The following is a 24,336-nucleotide window of genomic DNA, read 5'->3' on the forward strand; positions in this document are numbered from 1 at the left end:
GGCATCCACCCACACCGGCAGCAACAGCAACGAACATTAACCTGAATTACCTGCCAAACTCTAGAAACCGCCCGGTAACCCTCAGCGGCAAAAGCTCCAAACATGGAATTGTGGACCTACCCGGCATCCATAACTCGATAATATCCCATTATACCGTGGACCCACCCGGCCATCCACAGGTTCATAGAAACACAAAACTTCACCTCAATGCCGCTTAGCCAATGGACCCACCCGGTCATCCACAAGTTCATATTAACGCAGCAGAAGTGAAGATCTGAGGATTAATCCCGAATTAAGCCCTAACGTAAATGCATTAGGCGCACTCACACACTACACACAAAACACCACCACACTAGTATGCCACAATCATGTGTAGACTAGTAGACGTACTCGCACACTCCACACACCTAATCTCAAATTCGAAATCACATCACCCAGCCAAAGAAGTGGTTGATATAACATGACAACATATGAATATCAAGACATAAGATTGCATTTTGAACAGACATCAGGATTCATATAACTCATGAAAGATGTTACTCTCACCCTCAAGTCCAACCCAGTCCGAATACTCCACCCACAAGTCCTCCCAACCCTTTTTCCGTTGCTTTGAAACACCAACCCAAGTGTACCACCCTCAAGTCCAACACGACCTCAGGAGCAAGAAAGTAACACCCCCCCCAACCCCCCCAACGATGTTAAAAACTGTACAAATAAGATCCCTCCAAGTAAGAATTTACCAAAGGAAATTAAAATGGAGTTAAACCACAACCTACCAAAAACTAGGAGGCCACAACGGAACACACCACAGGAAACAAACAACGGCCTGTACACACATCAGCCCCTTACTCTACCCGGAAACTGTACTCTGCACCCCAAGTTGGGCCACAACATCAACACAACACTGGCCCAAGACACTAACCTGCTCTAAACCGGTGATTAATCATGTTCCAAACCACACGGTTCGTTGAAGTACCCCAACGCCAGGTCCAGGAAGTGATAGTGACTCACTTGACTTCCAGCACAGGAACTCTTATCACGCGTTTCACTGTCCTCTGCTGGACTACCATCACCATGACAGCGCGAATATTCACTTGAGACGGGGTGCACTGTCCTCTGCTGGCAAACCCCTCCAGGACCAGGACAACCCACAAACCCAGACTGCACTCGTACCGGAAAAGAAACATCCACGGCATCTCCCCCGTCGCCGTACTTCCGTAGCATGTGATCATCCCTAGTGAAATCCGAAAAAGAACTGCGGGACTTCACATTGACTTCAAAGCCAACGTGGGCAGGACAAGACCCACAGGAGCACCAACAGCCTTGACGGTCATTGGCCCGCAAAGCCAACCTCGAGGGCAAGGTCATCATTCTGCCCCTTGGCTCTGCACCGTCCAGATCGCTCCCTGTCCCCAATGAGCCGTCTATTGTGGAAGCGGAAGGAAAACCAGAAAAGGGACCAGGCGTGCACAACTGTTGGCCCACCGATGGACGTCTGAACTGTTCGTATCATCCATTTCCATCCCCGGCAGCTTACCAGCCGCTCACCGCACTCTTCAAGAGAGACTCTGGAAACACATCGGGTCTCGCAAGTGCGGGCCACACCACCACTTTGAGCACCAGGCTTCAAGATGTGGACAGATGATATGCAGGGAACCATTCCTATGCCAAACTCAGGCTGGGGCTCCCGACACGTCAAACCCAGACTCGGGCACGTAGCTCCTTCAATAACAGACAATCGGATGAGCAAACAACAAAAACATCCATCAACCGGGAACCGCTCCTCTGCCCAACTCATGGCAGTACTCCTGGAATGAGAGCTGCGCAGCGGACATACCAGGGTTCAATAGTCAAATCCGCTCGGGGTGCGGGGCCTTCCTTCGGGGGCAGTGTTCTCCGATGGCACAGGGCTGCACCCCCCCCCAGCAGACAATGGTCCCCTCACAATCCCATCCTCGTCGCCAGTGTGGAAAGGAAAGCCGCCACGGACTCCAGGTAAGTTACATCACGTTTAATGTCCAGGTCCTGCACCATCTTCATACATTAGGATTGCAGACAAGATAGGAATGAGGAACACTGGGACAGCCCCACACCCCACTAACACTCTTACACTCTGCTAGGCACAACCGTCATCCGCAGAACCCCACAGCCTTCACATTCCACAGGGATGACACCCTCAACATTCCAGATACCCAGTCATGAGCCTAAGCTCATAAGCGCATATAACAGTTCTCCCTCCAAAATATGGTCCTTGCAGGCCAACCACAGGAGATCCTCTGCGACCCTTTTTGGAACCTGAAGTAGGTCTGACATCTTGCCCGAGAATTGAGACCACTCTGTCCCGAGAGCCCATTGAAGGGATCTAATTCTTGGGCCAACCTCGGTCACCAGGAAAATGCAGTATGCCATGAGGCCTAGCAACCTCAGACCAGAGGACACTGGGCACTCTTTGGTGACCATCTGCAGAATGTGTTGAGCCCTCACCTTGGGTGGCAAGGTTTTCTCTGACCGCTCCGATGAATTGGAGTCTTTAAGATGGTATCAGGTGGAACTTTTTGCAATTGAGGGAGAAGCCCATTCTGTGGAGAGAGATGTTCCAGGGCTTGTTTGGGAGAATATGCCCTGAACAGCCCATCGTCCAGGTACGGGTTGACGTGAATCTCCCCCCCCCCCCCTCTACTGAGACTCGCTGCCGCCACCACCACCATAAACTCAGTGAAAACCTCGGGCGGAGGTCAGCCCAAATGGCAGAACTCGAAACTGATGAGAACCGCCAACGGCAAACCTCAGGAACTTTGTGCTTTTGATGACTCAGCACATGAAAGTAAGCATCCTGACGGTCCAATGACACCATCCAATCCTGGAGCTGGAGGGCGTGAAGGATCCAAGAACGTGTCACCATTTTGAACTTGTCCTTCCTGAGGAACTTGAAGTATCGCAAGTCCAAGATGGGTCTCATCCTCCTTGGGGATTCTAAAATAAAAGGAGAGTACCACCCTTTGTTCCATTCCGTCACAGGTACTGGTTTTATAGCACCTTCCTATAGCAGGCTCAACATTTCCTGCACAAGGAACGAATCTGGAACCTTCAAAGAGTGGCTCCCCGGTGGATGGTCCGGAAGGCCTTTTTAGAGAGGGGAGGCAGTAACCCTGGGCTACTGTTTCCAATGCCCATGCATATGAAGTAATGTCACGCCATTATTGTAGATGCAGCAAGTCTCTGCCTCCCACCGGGGTCTTGTGGGCTTAGGCCTCAGAGGTTGAGAGGTGGCTGAACCAGCAGCTGATGGTAAAGTAGCTGTTGCTTGGGCGGGCATTGCACCTCTCCCTCGTCCACCACAAGGGAACCTTCTCTGACCCCTTTGACCAGCCAGTCCTCTCGCTCTTCCAACTGAGCAGTAGAAGAGCAAGGACTTACCCCTCCAAGATGATCCACTGGGATAAGAGGGTTGAGGCTGTCTGATAGCAGCTCAAAGGGACTTTGCTGCTGCCTTTGAGGTCTGCAGCTTCTCCAGGCTTTCGTCAGCCTTGCTGCCAAACAGCTGGGTGCCGTCAAAGGGCATGTTGAGGAGCCTGGACTGCACGTCTGGTGCGAAACCCGACTTCCTCTACCACGCAAATCTGTGTATTACTGTGCTTGCCGCCATGGATCCTGCCAATGCCATCAGTTGAGTTCAATCCTGACTGCCAAGACTCACACATTGCTGTCTCTTACAATGCTCAGGAAGCCATCTCTCTCTTCCCCTTTGGAAATATGGTCAGCCGCCATAGCTACACAGTCCCACAGGGTGAATGCGAATTTTGCGAACGCGCAAGTGGAATTTGGGGACTTGAGCACCATGCTTCCAGCAGAAAACACTGACCATCCCCATCTGGTGTGATGGTAGGGTATGCAGTCTTTCGAGGTGGACATTGCTGCATGAACAACTAGGCTTTCAGGTGTAGGATGCTTTCACAGGTAGCTAGGGTCGCTACTGGATGGTCTATATTGTGCACTGCACGGTTCACCTCTGGAACCTCCCAATTTGCCATGACTTTTCTGGAGAGCTACATGAAAAGGAAGGATGGGATCCTTTTGTGGACCTTTATCCAGAATATTTGTTGGGTCGTTTTGCTCAAACGGTGGAGCAGGCCTGCTCCATCCCATAAAGTCAGTTACTCTAGTCATTAGATGCCTAAAAAGCATTAGCATGGTCTGCCGGGTCCGGCTTATCACTAGCACTCTGCAAATTCCTTTAGCCTGGATTATTGTGAAACTAGGCTCCGAGATGTTAGTTGTGCTTAAATCCAATCCAAATGTTGATTTTATCTGTATCTGAGGGCTCGTATTCCTCATGAATTGAGGATAAAGACTTCAAGAAATCTTTCCTTGGTAGTGGCTTATAAGATTTTTGAATTTCTTTTGGTTTGGTGGGTAAAGGCATTGATCTCAACAACAGTGCCGACAACATTGACGGTGTAGATGGTAACGGCATTGATTCTTTGATGACTGTTTTTTCCTTCGACAGACCCCTCGAAGGGCTTGACCCTCGACTCGAAAGAGTCCAAAGAGTTCTCATTGTGTTGAGATCTAGAAGGATCTCGAGGGGTCTCCGACTTGCGTTCCGGGCTCGAGGGTGCAAGGATCTTAGTCTTTGATCTTTCCTTGTCTGCCTTACGCGGGTCAACAGGAGCATGTCATACCTTTACCTTTGAGGGGGTTTGGGCCCCTCTCTCTCGAAGATTTTCATCATTTTTTGTCTGAAATTTTCCCACTCAGCCAAAGTACAGGATTTAGTAGGACAGACTACACTTCTCTCCAGAGAAGAATCAGACGTACGAAGAGGGCGACCTGAAATGCCTTTTCTTCAGCTTCCTCGAAGATGACAGAATGGTGTGACCTGCTCCTGGAGCGTGATCGTTTCTGATATCTTCCTACGAGGAGAGCCATCTCTCGACTCGTCAATCGAGCTTTTTCTCGATGAGTCATCGAAGGGGATTTAGTAGGGGGTCCTACCCGCTGCTAGTTTCCCTTTATGCTCTGAGAGCATAACCGGTCCTCCACTGATGGGATTGACAATCTGCCATTTCATGTTTGGCGCCAAGGCACCACACACACACACACACACACACACACCCCCGATGGGGGTCGTGAGGGACATCTTGGCACCACAGTTGTACTTATTGAACCCAGTATTCGGGGGTTGAAGGAGCTGAAGACTAGGCCATTGCTTTAGCAAAGTTCTCCCAAAAACTGAAGCGTGCTTTAATTCTTGAAGCGAATGCTGCCGTAGAAAAAGAGAACTAAAGCCAACGGGCGCTGCGCGTGCCATACATACCAACGATAACGTCTACTGCAAGGCGGAGGCCCTCGAGGGACAGCATCGACCACATCGATGCATCGCACCCTCTGCCAAAATTATTTTCCGAAGCAGCTGAAGGATATACCATAAGATGAGGAACACATTAGAGGACACAATCCATTCGAATATAAAGTTTAGGATAGAAACAAAGTGTCTCTTTATCCTTAAGAACAGTATAGAGTAAGGATAAAGAAAGAATTGCAAAGGAATACCCAAAGGGTACACAGCAACACTACTCATAAGCAGCTGTGTGCTGCTAAAGTAAAATACAGATGCCTTAAGAGATATGGAGGAAAGTAGACTCCGTAGTAAAGGTAAATCAGTTCCACAAGACATAGCCCATAAGAATGAATGAGTGGAAAAAGGATGCACTCATTCAGGATAGAAGGAAAAAGGTCCAGAAGTCCAGCAAAAAGTGCTGGGGTCTCACTAGGAGAGAGGATGAAGCATAAAAATGATAAATCCCCCTAAGAGTTTTATAAATCTCCTTAAGAGTTTTAGAGTCTTGCCTCGAGTGGACTTTAAGAAAACTCCCCTTTCACATATATAAAGTCAGACGCAGTTAAAAAGTTGTTTATTGCGCAATTCTCGTCTCTCCCACCCACCCCCCAAAGTTCAGCCTACATTCCAAGGTGGAGTTCAGATTGGTCGGGTATGTTGTGTTATTGGATCTTCTATCTTATGGCATCTTAACTTTGTGCTCCTTGGCCCCAGTAAAAACACACAGGATGTAGGAGGCGGAGTCAGCAGAGATGTATATGTTGACAAGGCGTGGTGATGCTGAAGGGGAAGGCATGTGTTGCATGGTGATTATCCCCAAGTGAACAGCTTGGTGGTGGTCCCCCCCTTCCAAAGCCCCCCAAAATGACTAAGCCACATAATGGTAAGCATGCTAAGGCAAAATAGGTACAGGTTCTCTCTTACCTGCCAATATAAGACTGAATACCCTCAAATCAAGAACCTAGCTAAAATCCAATTGTTAATTGCCTGCTGCAGATCCAAGCAGCAGGATGCTGGACATCTTGGTAGTGTGCTTGCATAGTACACATGGAACCTGTGGAACATAGAAAGGAGCTTGAAAGTGTTTAGGCTCAGACAGGGTGAGGGGAGGTGGAGAAATTGGTGGTTTTGGTTGATGAGGAGCATGGGTTAGGGGTGGTTGTGCTGTGCACTAAGCATCAAAAGACCTAGTCAAGGGATGTCCATACTGTCCTTGGAGGAAGTCCTTCCGAAGGCACGCTCGACTCCACAGAACTATGAGTCTACTTTGTCTCTCATCAGGACACTTTTAATAAAACATGAACGGTAGTGATACAAAGGAAATAAAGAAAAAAAAAATCAATTAATATCATTTACAACCCACACAAACTCTGTACAGTGCTAGCATTTTTAAGGTGTTTTTCTGTTTGTCCATCACAGCGCCCACGGATAGGATTCTCTCCTGCGCACGGTGCCTCATTTATATAGAATGTCATAGTGTCCCGGCCTGTACAGTAAGTAAACATTTGGATCTGAGCCCTCAGGGAAGATATGGTGGTTGGTGCTACCACCCTCGCCACGGTCCATATATTCCACCAAGATAGAGACGTGCAATGCTTGGGCCAGCGCAATGATATGGATGTGGTCGCTCTCCTTCGCCATTGGCTCCACTTCCTGTAGGAGAGAGAGAGAGAGAGAGAGCAGAGTTTAGAGGTCTAATGAGGACATCAGCACAGAGCCGAGTCTGCAAACTACTTTACATCCTCATGCATCACAAGACCAGGAAATCTGATGTCAAATGTGGCAGTGATGAGAGAATGGAGTCAAATATCCAAGAATGCTCCTTTTGAGTGACGATCCTATAGGTCCCAAATTGTCAAGAGGGGGCTATGGTAATGGTTCTCCAAAAAGGTACCTCCTGTCTAGAGAGCAGCACAGACACGAAGACCAGATTGCCATACATGAGAGATTGTGAAACATTACCTTCATGGTGATCAAGGTAGTAGGTCTTTGATCTCCTTCAAAACCAGGTTGGAAACTAAAAATGGAATCTGGTCCATCAAACGGATGTCGCTTTGAATTTAGGGAATCACTGAATACTATACTGTGATGATCTCCCACAACCCTTCATCATCACTGTTTAGTAAGCACTTAACCATCTTACCTAAGGGACACTTTTTGAAATACTATTTATTGATATGGTTCTAGCATTGAATATATCATCTAGTTTTGCTGAGTAGGTTTTGTGAAGGAGTAACTGCAAAGACTCACTAGGGTAATGTTTGCCACTTTGTCATCTTATTCCAACTGCTTCTCCTACTTTGGCCTGATTTCACAGATTGGCACTTCGCGCAGAAAACAGCAGATTCAGGGTCTGGAACTAAAGAAATGGCTCTGAAAGGTTCTAAGTCGGGGGAGAGGGGTTGGAGTGGAGAGGGGTGGGGGTCTGCAACCCGTGGATCTCCAGATATTTTTGACCATGACTCCTGTGATACCTCACTATTGATTCTGCTGGCTAGGTTGTATGGGAGTTGTAGTCGAAAACATATGGAGAGCCAAAAGGTTGCAGACCCCTGTTCCAAGTGTTATTTTCCATGCAACTTTCCTTGTTTACACTTTGTGCATTTTACCTCATCGTCTTTCCAATTTTCTTTGTTAAATTGTGGGCTACCCCACAACACCATCCTCCACCCGCCTATCTCCAAACACACACTTATAAAAAAAAAAAAAATAAAGGTCAAACGAGGAATGTGAGTTTAAAAATAATGGAAAACTGAACGGGACACTGTGCCAACACAAGGATTAAAACAGCCTACTGTATGGCTTCATTAAAGTATAACAAACAAAAGGCTGTTCGATATCTGTTCAGCCAGGGGTCAAATTGCAATATTTATTCAAATATAAATACGGGAATTACAAAAAACCTTTGAAGGATCGCCTTGTAGAGGCGAATGGAGAGTGTGGGAAGCCCATCAAGCTCTCGCATGGTCGAGGAATCACTGCACATGTACACATTATTTAGGGTCCAGTCCTTTAGGACGCTCAAGAAATTACATTTTTGTATTCAAGTTCCTTGCTGAGTGCTGTTCAGCTGAGGGAAGCTGCTGAATCGATTCCTGTGACCGTGTCTATACGAAACCTAAGCACCTCTGTAAAACTAAGCATTATGTCACTTAACGATACCTTGGATACCGTACAAGTTACTCTTTGAAAAACACTGTTTAAACAACGATATTTATATTGCAGAGTACAACCCTGCCCCTTTCTTTTGCCCTCCTACAAATGAACGAGCATGCCCGCTCTTGCAAGAGTGCCTTAACAAGTGCTGTTCAGCTGTTCCACGCTTTCAAACACACATCTGAATTCTCTATAACGCAAGAACTTGCCTGATCATCATATAAACTCAAGACCAACATGCCTTTGTACTGCAAACAATAGGCACCGAGGGAAAATCCTCAACCTCCGAGCCATTGATTTTTTCCAATGGGGGGCGGGGAGGAATGCAAAACACAATTTTAAAACTATCAGCACAACCTCACTCGTATCCAACGTATGGCAACTATGGCTTCCTCAGAACCTGAAGCAGATTAACATGCCTGCACCCACAGAAGATATGCGAACAACTAGTTCTCTATTCAAAGCTATAACAACTGCGGAATTGATATCAATGCTTAACCCTCCAGAATGATCCATTTCCGATGAAGAAATCTTCTGCTATAATACGCAGGTGGAAACCGAGCCAAATACTGAGAAAGCGACTAGTACCCACCCACTTGAAATAACCCCAAGGACAAATAATCCAGAACCTTTGCGTCCGGGGAAAACATTTCAGAGCTTAACTCTGTATTCTGAAATGATCAAAGCCAACATCCCAAGTGCAGCGGAAACACACTCATCGATGGTAGTCGATCCATAAAGCGACATTACCAACTCTAATACCAAAAGACTGCCATAATACTTCAGATTTAATCAATCTTGAAATTGAAGTGATCCCATTTGCCAATGTATCAACCGTATCCATGCAATCGAGCAAATCAAAATCAGACGTACATTCAATAGAAATAGTTAATGACACAGAGCAGAATTGTCACAATCACCAGTTTTGTATGATCACCAAAAAATATCTTTTGGAAGTAGCCCTGCTCATTCTGAAACCTTATTCACCAATCCTGTGGCCAGACCATCATTCGGTCTAAGACCATCTCTAAACCCCTCCCATGACTGAACGCTGATGGCAATGAACACAGCTTTGTATAGCCTCACCATGTTGTTTGAAAACCTGAGATAAAAGAACGAGTAGCAAATCACGCAAATATGCTCCAAATTAGAAGCATTAGCGAGTATTCACTAAAGTCAAACGTAATTGAAACAATAAAGAACCAATTATTAACTAGCCAGGAAGTAAAGGAAAACTGCAAACAAATAATACATCGATCTGGTGCTACATCTACAAGAGACTGCCAACCAAGTAAACCAATAGACCCGAAGCAAACTGCAAATAGAGGCCAAATGTCAGCCTCCGAGGCAACCAAGCCCAAAAACTCTCAAATAAGCTGTGAACACAAATGCGGGGAAATTACTACTGCAGAAGCAAATACTACAGCACGTGATTCTACAAAAAAATATCGAAGCACCATCAGAGGCTGTATACGACATTTTCACCCGATCTAATAAGTGAAAGGAAAACACTCAATGAACGCAATAAGATACAATCAACCGAACAAAAACAGAAAAGCAATAAGAAAAAAATAAATTAAATAAATTAACTAAAAACATGAAATCATGCACAAAGAACTTTGTTAGCAAAATAAAATATCTATATAAAAAAAAAAAAAAAGACAGCAGATGCAACCGGGTCAAGCAATGACCATCATAAGCAATTATAACTTGGAGATATTGTGTCTGCGAATGATGAATCAAAAAATGGCTGCATTAACACACAGAACTCACCTATAGACGAAGATGAAGATGCCAATAATGAAGATGAACTTCAACCCATAATGCCTGCTAGGGAATCAAATGTGATAAACAGCTTTTGGATACTAGATAAAAAAAGAGCCAATATAAAGAACCATGAAAAACATCTTCTAATAAAACCTACACAAACGCCAAGCCTTCCTAAACCCAAAGTCTCTAAACACTCTCACAACGACGAAAGTATTGAACCTCGAGTACGAGTAAAAGAAACATCTATTGCAGGAACAAACGACTCAAGCACCAAAGATACTCTTGTCAAAATCAAATAGAGATAATCCGAGTAGAGCCGACACACTGCAAATAACCATGCTTGGACAGAACAAGGTGGTATCCCTTCCCAAACAGATCTACACTACTGGTGAGCTTTTTGGGCAACTGAGGAGTTCATAAGAATAGAATCCTGTGATATTGACTATTAAAAACAACATGAAGACACCAATTCTAAATATCTCATACTGTGAAGGGAAACGATATGGAACTGTAGAAAAGCCTTGAATGCACTAGGATTCTATGTAACTACTAACAAATCGTATACTACCAGAGAAAGCGAAACCAATTATCACTGAGAGAAATACTGAAAATGGAACTAAAAGTGATCATCAACTACGAATCCATTGCGAAGGTCTCAGGGGGAACCTACAAAGAAGTTTATACAGAACCTAGCAAGGATAAAGAGCTAACAAAATGGTTGTTGCTCCAAGAAGCGATAGACAAAACTAATCATGGAAAAGTACAATAGGATGATTTGAAACAAGAACCATGAAATTCCATAAAATGGAATACAAAGGGATTCATGCACTTGTTAAACAAAAATCCGGAATTCTCTTTAGAAAACTATAAGCTAATTTTGCTCCAAGAAACATGGATTACATCGCAGCCCATAATGGCCAATTATGAAATATGTTGGATGCCCGCACTGAAAAGAAAAAAAGGTAGACCTATGGCTTGCTTGTTAGCTGCCTTACGATTAGATTTCGGAGGGAAAATAACTGGATATCACCTCACCCTTGCATCAAACTGGTAAAATAGAAATTGGAGAAAAGAACTATACTTCTTTAAACATTGCAATACTAAAACGTATATTGGAATTGTGCAATCATTACCGAAACGTTTTTGAAAACATCTGACCTGTTTGATATGATCTAAAACGATACCTTACAATATTCAATAATTGCTGGTGACCTTAATACAAACTGCATTACTACAAATTATAACTCATTACCTATGAAAAGCAAAAATTGGATGAGACTAATGAAAGAAAGGAATTTAATAATTCTTAATGGCACCATATCACCTGCAACGAGTCTGAAACCCACCTGGAAAAGGAAAGAGGCAAATTCTATAATTGATTATGTGTTTATATCAGCACAAAATTTGAATGAACTTCAATCATTCAAGATAATCGAATCAACTAAGAGTGACCATAACATGATGGAGATCACTTGGAATTCCTCTCTACCGCCGGAAAAGCTCAGATATCAGGGTAAACGATCGCTAAATAATGGACGCATTAGGCTCAAATGAACCTCTACAAAACTCAATCTATTATTACCCAAAGACAGGCAGGATAATTACCAAATAAACAATATACTAAAATCAACTGTAATAAGTCCTTACAACCATGTCTTAGCACTATTTCATGATCAGCCTCAATCTGTTTGTAAACACAACATCATACATAACCATACCTCGGATCTTGGTATCAAATGCTTAAAAGCAGAAATGAGAAAGATTAATGCAACTAAACAAATTACCAATAGAATCATGTGTAAAGGAATCAAGGAAAATAAAGACAAAATGCAAACAAATACTAGCAAAAAACAAACAAATTAAGAATAAGAAAATGCTGAAAGCACTAGGCACCAATTCTAGTGCTCACATATGGCACCGGCTAAAAAATAAAATACACACGGATGTAAATAAATAATTTTTAAATGCGATAAGCGTGAAAAGAATTGTCTGAACATTATAACAAATTATTCAACTCAACTGATTGGATTAGAAACAAACACGAACCATCTGACCTTCATGAATTAAGCATAGATCGATTGGATATTCTACTAGAGATCAAGAAATGGAGTACATCCCGTGCACCGGGACCTGATGGCATCTCCAATGCTATCTTAACACAACATCCCAAGAAATGGGCTGAAATACTGTACAATATATACCAAACTGATCATGACTGGATCTATACCATCTATATGGAAAGAGTCTACTCTGATTTCAATATTAAAAAAAGGAGATAGAAGCAACCGTGCGAATTATAGACCTCTCTCACTCCTCAACACTGCTGGAAAAACGTGAGATTTCTGCTCAGAGATGAAAAAATGGCTCATTAAAGCAAATTTAACTGACGCTATCAATCTGGATTCATCACTGGTATTGGAACCAGCCCAAATATATTAGTCATTTCAGCTCTAAAAAAAAACAAGCTAAAGAATCTCGGTCTCTGCTTTATATTGCCTTTGTTGACTTCCGCCAAGCGTTTGACTCTGTAAGCAGAACAAAACTATGGGAGAAAATGAAAAAAGCAGTTTGTCCAAATTATATAATAAATGCAATAAGTCAACTCTATACAGATATTATCATAAGAATTAAACTAGATGAAAATGGCCTATTACATAATCCAATAGCAACATTGTAAGTCCTAAAACAGGGCTGCATACTTGCAGCGTGGTTCTTCAACTTTTAAATCCACGATATAAGCTCACAACGGAAGGAAATTAAATCTCATCTTCCAAAAATTGCAAAACATATACAAAATCATGATGGAAAAAGCTGATAGATCAATGGAAAGACTGACTAATCCGGACAATGCAAAAAAAAATAATAATAATGTTCTAGCACAATGAAAAAGAAACCTGGAATTCTGCACAGAGTGTAGATTCTGCAATGGCAGCACAACCATTGAAACACTTGACCTATTGACAGAATGTGAAGCCCTGGCTGATCAACGGCAAACACATTTTTGCAAATTCTTCAAGGAATATAGAAATGTTGATCACCTGAAAATGTGGAACATGATAATTGACGCAGAATCAATCTCACTGAACATTAATACAATAATATTCCTTGACAAATGAAAATTATGACCGCAAAAGAGGAAACAATGGATGTCGATAAAAACTCAGTAATCTAAGGTTAACAAATATGTCGAGAAAAAGTATATAGATCATGAATTTGATTATTTGAGCAAATGCACTATTGTAGATCATGCTTTGCCATAGTTTTAAATGAAGGATTACTGTTTTATATTATCAACATTGAATATGCAGTTTTATCATGCTGTGGAAAAAAGGAATGTAGCTAAAAAGTGAAAGGCTCACGATCAATGAAATCATTTTTTTTTAAAACCTTTTTTGCAAATAAACAATCAAACCACAATACAAAAGTTAGACAACAAAAAATTGGATGACCACAAAAGTAGTGTTTAAGGGGATTATTAAAACACAAACAAGAGGATATGCAAAGTTGTATGTTCAACCCTATTGCTAATGTATACAAAACGCATACATCAAAACCCAACATTTATGTCGATATTGCTCATTTGCTCGACATTCTTCAGGGGTACACTATTGACAATTCATATCCGTATGATGGACGCTTTCCGTTGTGAATCCTCCTAAAAAATGTGTTGGGTAAGAATTTGGTATTAGGTAATCCAGCTTTAAATATAGGTCTGTATTACACAAGTTGGTAGTGTTACTGAGCAGCCAGGCTCATCTTTACAGAGGTAATGTGAGCTGTACAATGAAATCAGTAAATACAGGTATCCAATACACTTATCCAAAACACTTACACACTTTAGAGTTACAGTATGGAATACATTACTCACCGTAATCGTATTCTGGTGCTTGTATCTGCTTAGATTCACATGCTATGCATAGGCCGACATCTAGTGGAAGCTGCAGAGTATTACAGTTTTTCGAAACTCGAAAATGGGCATTTGAGGTCAGTAATAAAAGTGATCACCACTGCAATATTGAGTTGTAAGGAGGGAAAGTTAAGTTATAGTTGGATCAGAACATACTTTGTACTTTGAAAAACAGATTCTCCCAGAGGGATGTAGGTAGTCTTTTATCCCAGCAATAATAGTGTTCAGCAATTAAAACCTGTAAGGGAACAAGCACTGCCAAAGCCAGTAGGTTCAGAAGAGGAGCCTTTAGGGAGCCAGAACAGCCAAAGTCAATGGGCCAGTTCAAAGTTCTGATACACTTTTAAAATAGTTGTTCAGTAGAAAAATCACAGAATCTCAAGAGGAGCCACTTTGAAGAAGCAGAAGCTGGGAGGCCAGTGCAGGTGAGTCGAGGTCAACTCAAAAGGGTTTAAAATAGGGTATTGTACGTTTTTACTGAGTAAAAACATCCGCAAGCATCAAAAGACCGAAAATGCATAGCACCAAAAGTTTGAACCTTTGGTGATATGCATTAAGGTAGGTTAAAAAAAAAAAAAAGAAAAAAAAAATGAACAGGTGGTGCGGGGGTCTCCCCCGCAACACCCCACTCGCTACACTTTACAGTATAGTGAGCGGGAGAAATGTATTGGAAATGTACAAACCTTTTGTGGGGCGTACATTTCCCATGCAAACCTTTCCGTCGCAGGAAAACCAGCCGGAAACGGATCACGCAGATCCTTAAAATAGTACTCCAAGCTAGGAAGCACTATAAATGGCAAAAAGGTAGATGTACCCCCAAACCCCACGGTATGATATGGTAGGTTATTTATAACGCGCGGAATACTCCGAGGTTTCTAAGTGCAGACCCGGGGAAATCGAACCTGTGTGGCTCCATGTCGTCTTGTTTCCAAGGCAAGCACGTTGCCGCCGAGCTATCCTCCAGAGTACCCGAGAATTGGTTCCAGCTGGATGCCTTCCTGTTGCAGTGTAGCAGACCTTTGTTCCTGGTCCTTGGTCATGGTGATGAAATGAAGGACATCTGGCAGGCTACGGCGGCAGCACTCGGGAGAGGGACTCGGCAGCAATGGATTCTGCGGCCTTTTGTGGTTTTGGTGCCTTTTTCTCAGTGCCAAAGAAGAACGAACAGCTCTGGTTGAAAGTTATTTGAACCCTTGGTCCTGGACTCTGGATGAAGATTTCCTGCTTATGTAGGATCCTCTGGATGCCCACAAAGGTTTGGCCGGATTTGCACTTCCGAAGACAAAGCACTCGATGCTCAAAGGGCATTGAGATTCTGCAGCTTTGGAGAAAGTCAGAGCAAGTCGGGGGGGGGGGGGGGGGGGGGTCGGGGGAGGGTGGGGTTCTTGGGCCAAAATGAAGCTCGTCTCGAACATAGTGTGTCCCACCAGTCTAAGGGAGGAATTTATCCCTTGCTGTTTTTCCCAGTCGAATCGAAAACTGGGTCAGCATAGCTGCAGGGCTTAACCAGAGACATGCGGTCAAGAAGAGTGCTACTGGCGTCTTCATTGGATAATGTCCTCCAGTGGTAGACTCTGCCTCTAGTCCCAAAAACCTCTCCTTTTAAACAAGTTCCCATTCATTCACAGCCCTAGGGCTGTCAATCACCCAGCACGGACAGCCAGCCCACCAATCAGAACTGGTTTCACTCAGGTACATGAAGAGACAGGACAGTGATGTTTCAGGACCCTCCCTCACTGCCTTTCCGACACACTGGAGCCTGGGTGGGCTTCAGAGCTGAAGCCCGCCAAAGGCAAAATGCACAAAGGACTCAAACCTGGTTTGAACAACACAGGAAAAGCCCATAAGGAGCTAACTGACGAGCAATGGCAAAAAGACAACATTTTTGGAAAATGACCACCCTTGGGTGCTGTACTGCGGCTGAGATATCAGCCTGCAGATACATGGCACAAAGGTAGTAAAAAAGAAACCACTGCCACCAGCCATTCAAGTTAGTGTAACAAAATGTTGCACGAGATAGGAGATAAGAAGTTACTATGTAACCCCTCAGCACTAGACATAAGGTGGTGTGTACTGGATACACAAAAGAAAAGGTAAGTAAGACAAAAGTCATCTTACTATTCCCGGGCACAGTAGTACACCCAACATAATGTATTTAAACACAAAAGGTGCAGTGTAACACTTTGCAAAAAGCAGATTCCTATGGAGTTTACCAGACTCATTAAACAGTAAGAAACCCCAAATCCTAGTCAGAAAAACACATGGAGTGAGCGGAAAAAGTCCCACTCACTAAGAAGTTCAAATTAAAAGGCCCCAAGTACAGCAAAAGAGCTAGGGGTCTCTAAGGTTAAAGGGGATTGGCACAGAAATGAAAATGCCCCCCCCCCCCCCCCCCCAACACTCAGCACTCCACATAAGGTGGGGTGTGCTGATCTCACAAAATAACATACAGGTGTCCTCCTGCTCTGGTAACTGTAGTTAACGCAGATAAAACAAAAAGGAAAGCTCAAAGAGCATCCAGCAACACTGACTGCATAGAAAGTGCTGTGTGCTGCATTAGTAAAAAGGTAGGAGTAAAATAATGAGTGAAGTATGGAAAAAAGGTTCCCACTCACTCAGGAGAGTTGATATAAAAACCAAGAGCCTAGCATAAAGTTCTGGGGGACTTGCAGGTGGAGAGAATTTCACTCAAAAAGGAAATCTACTCTGGCACTAGTATGGAGATGTTTATTCACTCATGGGCTGGCATACGCCAGCACTCCAATCGCACACCAGGCAGAAAGACGCAGGTTTTGGTGGCCATGCTCTGAGATTTTCATAATTATAATAAATCTTCCTGACCGTGGCACCACTAGAACATTTTGCTTGGGCTTGCTAACTATTTTACCTTGTACCTAGGTGAAGGGGAATCTCCCCCGCCCACCCTCCCCCCCTCCCCCCCCCGTCGCCTAGTCTTTCACTCTCTTTATGGGAGACCTTTTTATGTCTCTCCATAGTGTATGGTTGGGGTTCTAGTTTCTCATAACCTTTGGGCTTAATCTGTGTTGCCCCTTTAGGCTCCCCTGTTAAATTTCTCCTTCATGTACTTGTGTGAACTACTTTGTAAAAAGGTATTTTCATCCCCTTTACATTTTGCATAAGTCAGCCAGCACACCCCACCTTATGTGGAGTGCTGGGAAGATACAGCGTATCCCCTTTCTTACTTACCGGGTAACATTTTGTTACAATTGCAATTTTGCTGGAATGGCTGGTGGCAGTGGTTTGATCTTTATGACTTAGTCATTTTTACTCGAATGCGGTTAATTCAGCCTCGGTAATGCACAGATGGACCACCATTTTGCTAAAAGGGTGGGCTCCTATTTTCACCATTTCTCGTGTGCTTGCTGTTTGACGTCTTGCCCTGCCATTCTAGGCAGCGACAACCTCAGTGAAAGTTTTGTCTTTTGGCGAGAATTCTTTGTATATCACGCACAGGCTCCAGAGTGTCTGAGAAGGCAGGAAATGGGGGAGGAGTCCAAAGCTTTACAGCCCTTTGTCTTCCACAATGCCTGAAAGTAACCAACTCCTAATGGAGGGCTGGCTGTCCTGATTGGACAGCCAGTCCGCCTATGGCTGTAAATGCAGGGAGAGAATGCAAATGTGCTGTATTTCCTGTTAAATACTCCGAACCTGGAAGCTGCTGACAAGTCTACCACTGGAGCTGAAACCGAAGAGGAAGACTAACACCCGTAGTGATTTACATCGACGTGAGCCTTCTGTGCAACCAGAGCCTGCTGTAACCCTTCCTTCCAATCGTCCTGGGGGTCCCCAACACTACTCCTAACCCAGAGGCCAGTGACATCCACTAGTCTCAGAACGACCTACATTTTGAGCCATCCCACGACATTCTGCGACCTTGCTGGACTGCAATACCCCAATACCCTGGGACCTCGAACCATTGTGCGGTGCATGGTCTTCCGAAGTCCGAATCCGTCTCAAACTTTGGTGGCCGCCTCCTGCTCTCCAGAGACAATTCAAATCCCTGAAGTCCCCTCAAAAGAGTGAAGGAACGAGAGAGTGGCTAGAATCCGACTGGCAATATTTGTTTTTCATCTGGCTGCTCAAAAGGTTGCCAAAACCTCAGAGCCGCATCCAGCCACAAAGAAACCCTCGTCTGTAGCCTTCTCCGTTGATCCCTGCTGCAAGTTCCCTTCCAGTGTCCAGTCTTCACGACTAGGAATTTATCGGCCAGGTTTTTGGCTACAGATCCTGAAGATGTCCTGCTGCAAACTTTTTCTGTGCAGTGGTACTGTGTTGGCTGGGCTATTACTTACCTTAAGCCATTTGTGATTCCTGTGAAGCTTCGGGGGCGATTCATGTGATAGGGAGTCATCTCATCCAATTCACCCAGGCCCAATGCTGGGATCCTTCCAGGGTGTCTTCTCTGAAGAAAATAGTCACAGGGTCCATTACTTACCTTAAAATACTGCTGTCTTTCTTAAAGGTGTAATAGGGTTTTACTGTCCCCGATTAGCTTAGTGCATTCTAAAGTAGTTGGTGTGTGCGTTAATCCTTGTCACCGAGTAGCTTAAGGCCAGCTTAAGGCCCCTCCAGAAAGTATAAGTTATTTTACGAACTCTGAACTGAGTTCGTAAAGTAAGGTTACAAGGAATACAAGTTGGTTTGTTCTGCAATTTCACAACTGAGTGTCACTGCATGACTGATGGGGTCTACTACCCTTGAAATACTGACTGCATTCAAAAAGTATATATAACCTGGTTTACTCCCCATGAATAGCCGACTGCATTCTGAATGTGTAATAGGTTTGACTTAGCTGGACTAGTTATTGTATTCTTAATAAGGTTATACTTTGGGTTGTATCCCTTAAGTATTGAGCTGGTTTTTATAATTGTGTTTATATATAATGTGATAGTACTTATTAACCCAAGATTCATCTTGGCCTACTTGGATTTAAATAAACCATTTATTTTTTAAAATACATAGTGTTTCTTTGGACCATATGTATGCTACAATTTCTTTGTACCAAGCTACAGCCCCCTCTCGCTGCTAAGATAAGCCTGGCTGCTCTTCTACGCTACCAAATACTCAGGTGGTACAGCCTCATACTAAGAGTGGAGTTTTGTACTGTCTCAGTTGTATGGTTTTAATAAACCCCGAGTTGGACTTCAGAATTACTGTCCAAAAAGCGTCAAACACTCAGGTACATCTACACATGTGTACTGGGGATGTCTGGGGCAGGAAACCAGTCTATCCAATCTCAACCAAAATAGTGTGTGCAGGGATGGGATCAAGTAGTGCCCATGTAAGCACAGCATCCATTTTAAGGCTGCCTTGTTAAGTGCATTAGTACCCGAATGGCTACAAAACTGGCACATTGAGCTAACTGTGAACCACCGGCTGCACCACTGGTAAAGCCTAAACTAAAGTTGCCACCCGCCTACTCCACAACACATTTGTAGAGTGTTAGAAACAAAAAAGTACCCTTGTTTTAGCAGCCGAACGGGCTACCACAGTCTAGCACATTAAAGTGTAGGGCGACTTCAAGTAGAGGTCCTGCTGGCCACAAAAATAAGGTCAGAGGATCCGTGAAAACCAACAGGTCAAAGGATCCATTAAAAACAAACTGGACAAAACAAAACGTTTGGTGGTGCATAAAATGAAATTCGGCCCTGTTAGAAGTCCTGAACCAGAGGTATATACATGCACACTCTAAAGGATTAGAATATTAAAACGATGGCTCTCTGCCCAAGTGGTCAGCGCATATCGTGCCTTATTTGTCTAGAGCCCTCAAGGGATTCAGGATTCCAACTGGGAAGGTGTTACACAATGTACAGTTGTCCATATTGACACTAATTAAAATACTTTCACAGAACACACATCATGGAAAAGGTGAAGCGTTCTTGACCTCTCAAAGGAATCAATGAAAGAGCACAATTTATGGACAAATCAAAAAAGAATCCTGGACATGGAAAAAACTGAGTGATTAGAAGTGAAACACATTCTGTGTGAAGCAATGTCTCAAAGGAAAGTTAGAAGGCAGAGTGTTGATGAGCTGCAGCAACAAATATAGACTGCCAGAAAAAGGTGCTAGGGAGAAGGCAATTCCCACAGACAGGAAAGCATGTTCTTTTTGTACCCCCCCATCGACTTCAACGGTACCCCGAGTATATCTGCTATGGATTCGGATTGATATTTGGGCAGAGTGGTCTTTTTAGCATCAATCACCTGCTCAACTACCGCGCACCTTTGTTTTAATTACGATAATGCTGTGGGCAGCACCTTAAACTGTGGTCTCTACCAGAGCTTCACCTAACCATCAGAGAAAGACCCCAAACCCACATCTCGTCGGATCCCGCTCAGTTGAACTAATGGTGTGCCCTGCTGTTCCCAATGATTCTGTGTTGAGGGGTAGTGTTTCTCCAATTCGGGGACATGCGGCGAGATAGCTTCTATTTAATAGTCACTTTCCCCATCGAATAACATTGGGTGTGAAGCCCTCTTTTAAAAAGTAGCTACCTTAACTGGGTCAGGAGTCCTTTCTACTATCCACCAAAGACACAAGGAATGCAAGTCTACATTTTTGAGCACAGGAAAAACACTGCATAAGACCTTTGTTATATTACACATTTTTACTAACTATGGAAAATGGTCTAGGCTTGGAGCCATTTTGAGCACACTGACTTAGGTCGAAACAGTTGGGACGAAGGTCAAACCGTTGAAGCTGCCCATAAACCTAAAGGTGGTGTTATTTGGACATTGACTCAAATGTATATGATATAGCTTGAACTGTTAAGTTTAGCTGTTCACTTTGTTGAGGCCTACACCACAATAAGGTCTACAAATTGTGATTAGCATCAGTGTTCCCATTTTAGGATTGCAACAGTGATTTGCCATGTAAGTGCCTCAATACCTAAAGTGGTGTCTAACCAATTTTTTGTTACCAAACTCTGTGTGACACTATTGGGCTGCTTGGTTTGCAGTATCTTGACTTAAATACACGTGCATGCCAAATAGCATATTTTATATACACATCAGTGTTTACACAGGTCATGAAACTGTTATTGTTAACTATCTGCCCCAACCCCTGATAGAAGTCTACGCCTTACTGCTCTGCCTCGTCATCAAGTGACCCTATGATTTGACCAATTGTGAAAAGCCCTTGTAGGTCCAATATGTTGGTTCTGGAAATCCTCATATCACCACTCAGGGCCATAGTTGGAAACAACAGGGCTGGGGGTAATGAACACACGGGGACACACACACCTAACTATTAGACTATCTCTGGGAGTTAATTTTCCCATTCTGCCAAAAGTTGGACATTGCCAACCAGATGGGAAGCAGGCAGCATGACACGAGTACCCGGAGCGGTTAAGAAATACAAAATATTGCATTTTATCCTGTTTTCTTTAACTAGAATGTAGATGCCATTCACCCCTGGCTGTCAGGCACAGGTGGGTCTTCTCATGCCACACACAAAGGTTACAACACCAGAGAAGGATAAGGGCTAGACCTTATTATTTGAATATGGAGTGCAGCAGAAAGGAAAGTCAAGCTTCCCAAACAATTTCTTTGAAAAGGTCTTAGATGCTTGGACACAAAGCCCAGAATATCCATGACAAGCAAATGCGACAAACTGCACTGGAAGGAAAAAGTGTATTACTGCTATCCATTTCTAAACAATGCTTCTTTCTGAAGATGTAAAGTGGCCTGTGGGTTTGTTTCTATGTAAGACGGCAGTGCCCATCTGTTGCAGACAGTAGCTCTTTTTGATGTTCAAATTATCAGAGCATTTGTTTTTTTAATCCAGTCACATAACGCTGGTCTTTTCCAGCCCTCCCACTGCCCCAAGGCTGAAGTGTGCCCTTACCTGCTGGCAGAACTCCTTCACTGTACGGCCGCCTTCGATGAAGTGTTCAAAGAAGTGGTGCTCACGTTGCAGGTATCCGGAGGTAAGCAGCCGAAGGTAAACAACCAGGTAGTCTGAGATGCCTTGATCATTAAACGCTGCCAGCAGATCAGTCAAGGAAGTGCGCTTCTCCACCAGCTCAATCAAATCCATGAACTAAAAGGGGCACAGATAGAGTTGCGATGTTGAGTTCAGAGTTTGTTAATGTACCCCAATCATCCCTTATTGGGTGCAGGGCAAGCCCAAGTTCGTCTGAACCAGTCCCACTGCCTCTACTATTGAACGTCCAGAGATGAAGGGGCAGGTGGAGGCAGTCTCCTGCTCCCATAACAATCAATGCAAGCACCCCAAAAGCTCACAGTTTTAGTTAATAAAAACAGCGATTACTTTAGTTATGAAGGCAGTGGTGGACAAAGATGGTGCTACTGATGTAGGCATATATCTGGTGATTCAGCAACGGCAGACAATCTACAGCAGGCAAGTACACATAGGTAAGGGAGTTTCCCCTTGTATACCACCACTCCGAGGCTGGCCCAAGCCAGACAACCAATCGCAATACAGTCCTAGCAACAAAGGTTTAGCAGTCCAGACAATCTAGTTGGCACAAACTAGACACTAAACCCAGAACCACCCTCCCCCAGAACCACCCTCCCCAGATGTGATCAGCCCAGGGACAAAGACTGTCTAAACCAGCCAAAACCAATATGAATAATGCCTTACTGGGCTCACAAACAGCCAACATAGGGACAACTGCCATTTCAGACCAGTCTAGAGATTTCCTCGATCAAAGGAAGCCACAAAACAAACATTGGTCCCCCAATACCAGAAGTAGGCCAAATCTAAATAACAGCATCCACCAACGTAGGGTGCCATGATCATCCTACCGCACAAATGGGGTGCGTAAGAAGCACCACTGGGTGCCATATGGCAACCCAGGACTATAAACCATTAAATGAGTGAAAAAGGTTTGCAGTGGCAGGGAAATCCCTCTGACCACCAAAATTAGATCTGTGATCCAAGAATAAAATGAGGGAAAAACTAAATGTCAAGGGGACCCTAAAAAAGGCTCTAAAGAATTCCCAAAATTAAAATAGTTTGAGCCAATTAACAATGAAAGCAAGCGTTGCCTGTGTTCTACGTATGGGTGTGCCTTTGGGGCAAAGGGAAGGGTTATGTTTGCAGGTGTGCAGCACAGTGTTAGGGGAGTTTTCCTAAAGTCCACTCTGAAGTAAGACTTCGTAAAAATTATCCCAATGGTTTGTAGATCCTCAATTTAGTATCAGTCTGTGCTACTCATGGAACCTTCATAGAGTGGCAGAGCAGTCAGGCTTATAAGAGGAAGATGTGAGCTGTAGGTAAGTACACTGAACCCAGTTAGTAATGCAAAATCAAACAAACACTTAATACATGTATCTTAAAATATAGATTATATTTACACAAGAGATGTTTACAAATACTAGGCACATAGCCAAAAAGCATAGGATTACTTGTAGATAGTTTTCAAAGGCCACTGATTAGTTTGTAATTGCTCGCGGTTACAATTGTTACAGAGTTTGAAACCAGTGACAGTTGTACCGTATTATCAGTACTACCACGCACTCGAGTAAGACAACAAATTCGGTAATTACATTTAGTTAGCAAAACCATATAAGAATTTGAGGAAAGAAAACAGTTGGTTAGTCAAACAGTAGCAGAGCTTAAGGTTCTAGAGGCAGTTTCTTTCCACTAAGGCTTTTAAGGTCCACTTTGGAACCTTAGCTAAAAAGGCAGTTGGGACAGTAAAAGTAGTCGATACCTTCTAGTTTCTAGTCTTAAAGATGCTGGAAGATTAACACAACGGCAACCTTGTTAAAGGATTCACTGAGAGCAGCCCTGAATATATCACGTAGAGAACATCCAATACCAGAAGAGACCAGCACTGGCTAAAAATCAGTGATAGGATACGTCTCAAAATGGCTTCCCTCACATTCAAATGCCTAAACAACGCCGCTCCCCCTTATCTCTCTGCCAGACTCACTAGAAAAATCCTAACGCACCACACAAGGGCCTCTAACCACCTTTGTCTAGAAATTCCCAGATTTAGACTCCTAAGCTGTTAGCGCCAATTTCCCTGTTAAAGCTGCAATCTCCTGAAATGCCCTGCCCCCCCATTAGAGTGGAACAACCATACTCTAGCTTTAGACGGAACCTGCTACTAGAAACTGCTCACCACCTGGACTTGCAACTTTTGCATAAACCTGCGAGATGATGACAATG

General features: G+C 43.7%; 1 protein-coding gene across 4 annotated transcripts in view; it reads right to left on the reverse strand.

Annotated features, from left to right (window-relative positions):
• Positions 1-6,607: 6,607 nt before the first annotated feature.
• Positions 6,608-24,336, reverse strand: part of OTUB1 (OTU deubiquitinase, ubiquitin aldehyde binding 1) — a 100,686-nt gene continuing 82,957 nt past the window's right edge. For all 4 annotated transcript variants that reach the window (XM_069645107.1, XM_069645109.1, XM_069645110.1 and 1 more), the window contains 2 exons: positions 22,042-22,236; positions 6,608-6,994 (listed from right to left, as the gene is read on the reverse strand). In XM_069645107.1, coding sequence (XP_069501208.1) covers positions 6,797-6,994; positions 22,042-22,236 — 393 coding nt within the window. In that variant the 3' untranslated portion in view covers positions 6,608-6,796. The remainder of the gene's footprint in view (positions 6,995-22,041; positions 22,237-24,336) is intronic.

Source organism: Ambystoma mexicanum, chromosome 2p (assembly GCF_040938575.1).
Source record: "Ambystoma mexicanum isolate Mex_15411 chromosome 2p, UKY_AmexF1_1, whole genome shotgun sequence".
NCBI classification, from domain to species: domain Eukaryota; kingdom Metazoa; phylum Chordata; class Amphibia; order Caudata; family Ambystomatidae; genus Ambystoma; species Ambystoma mexicanum.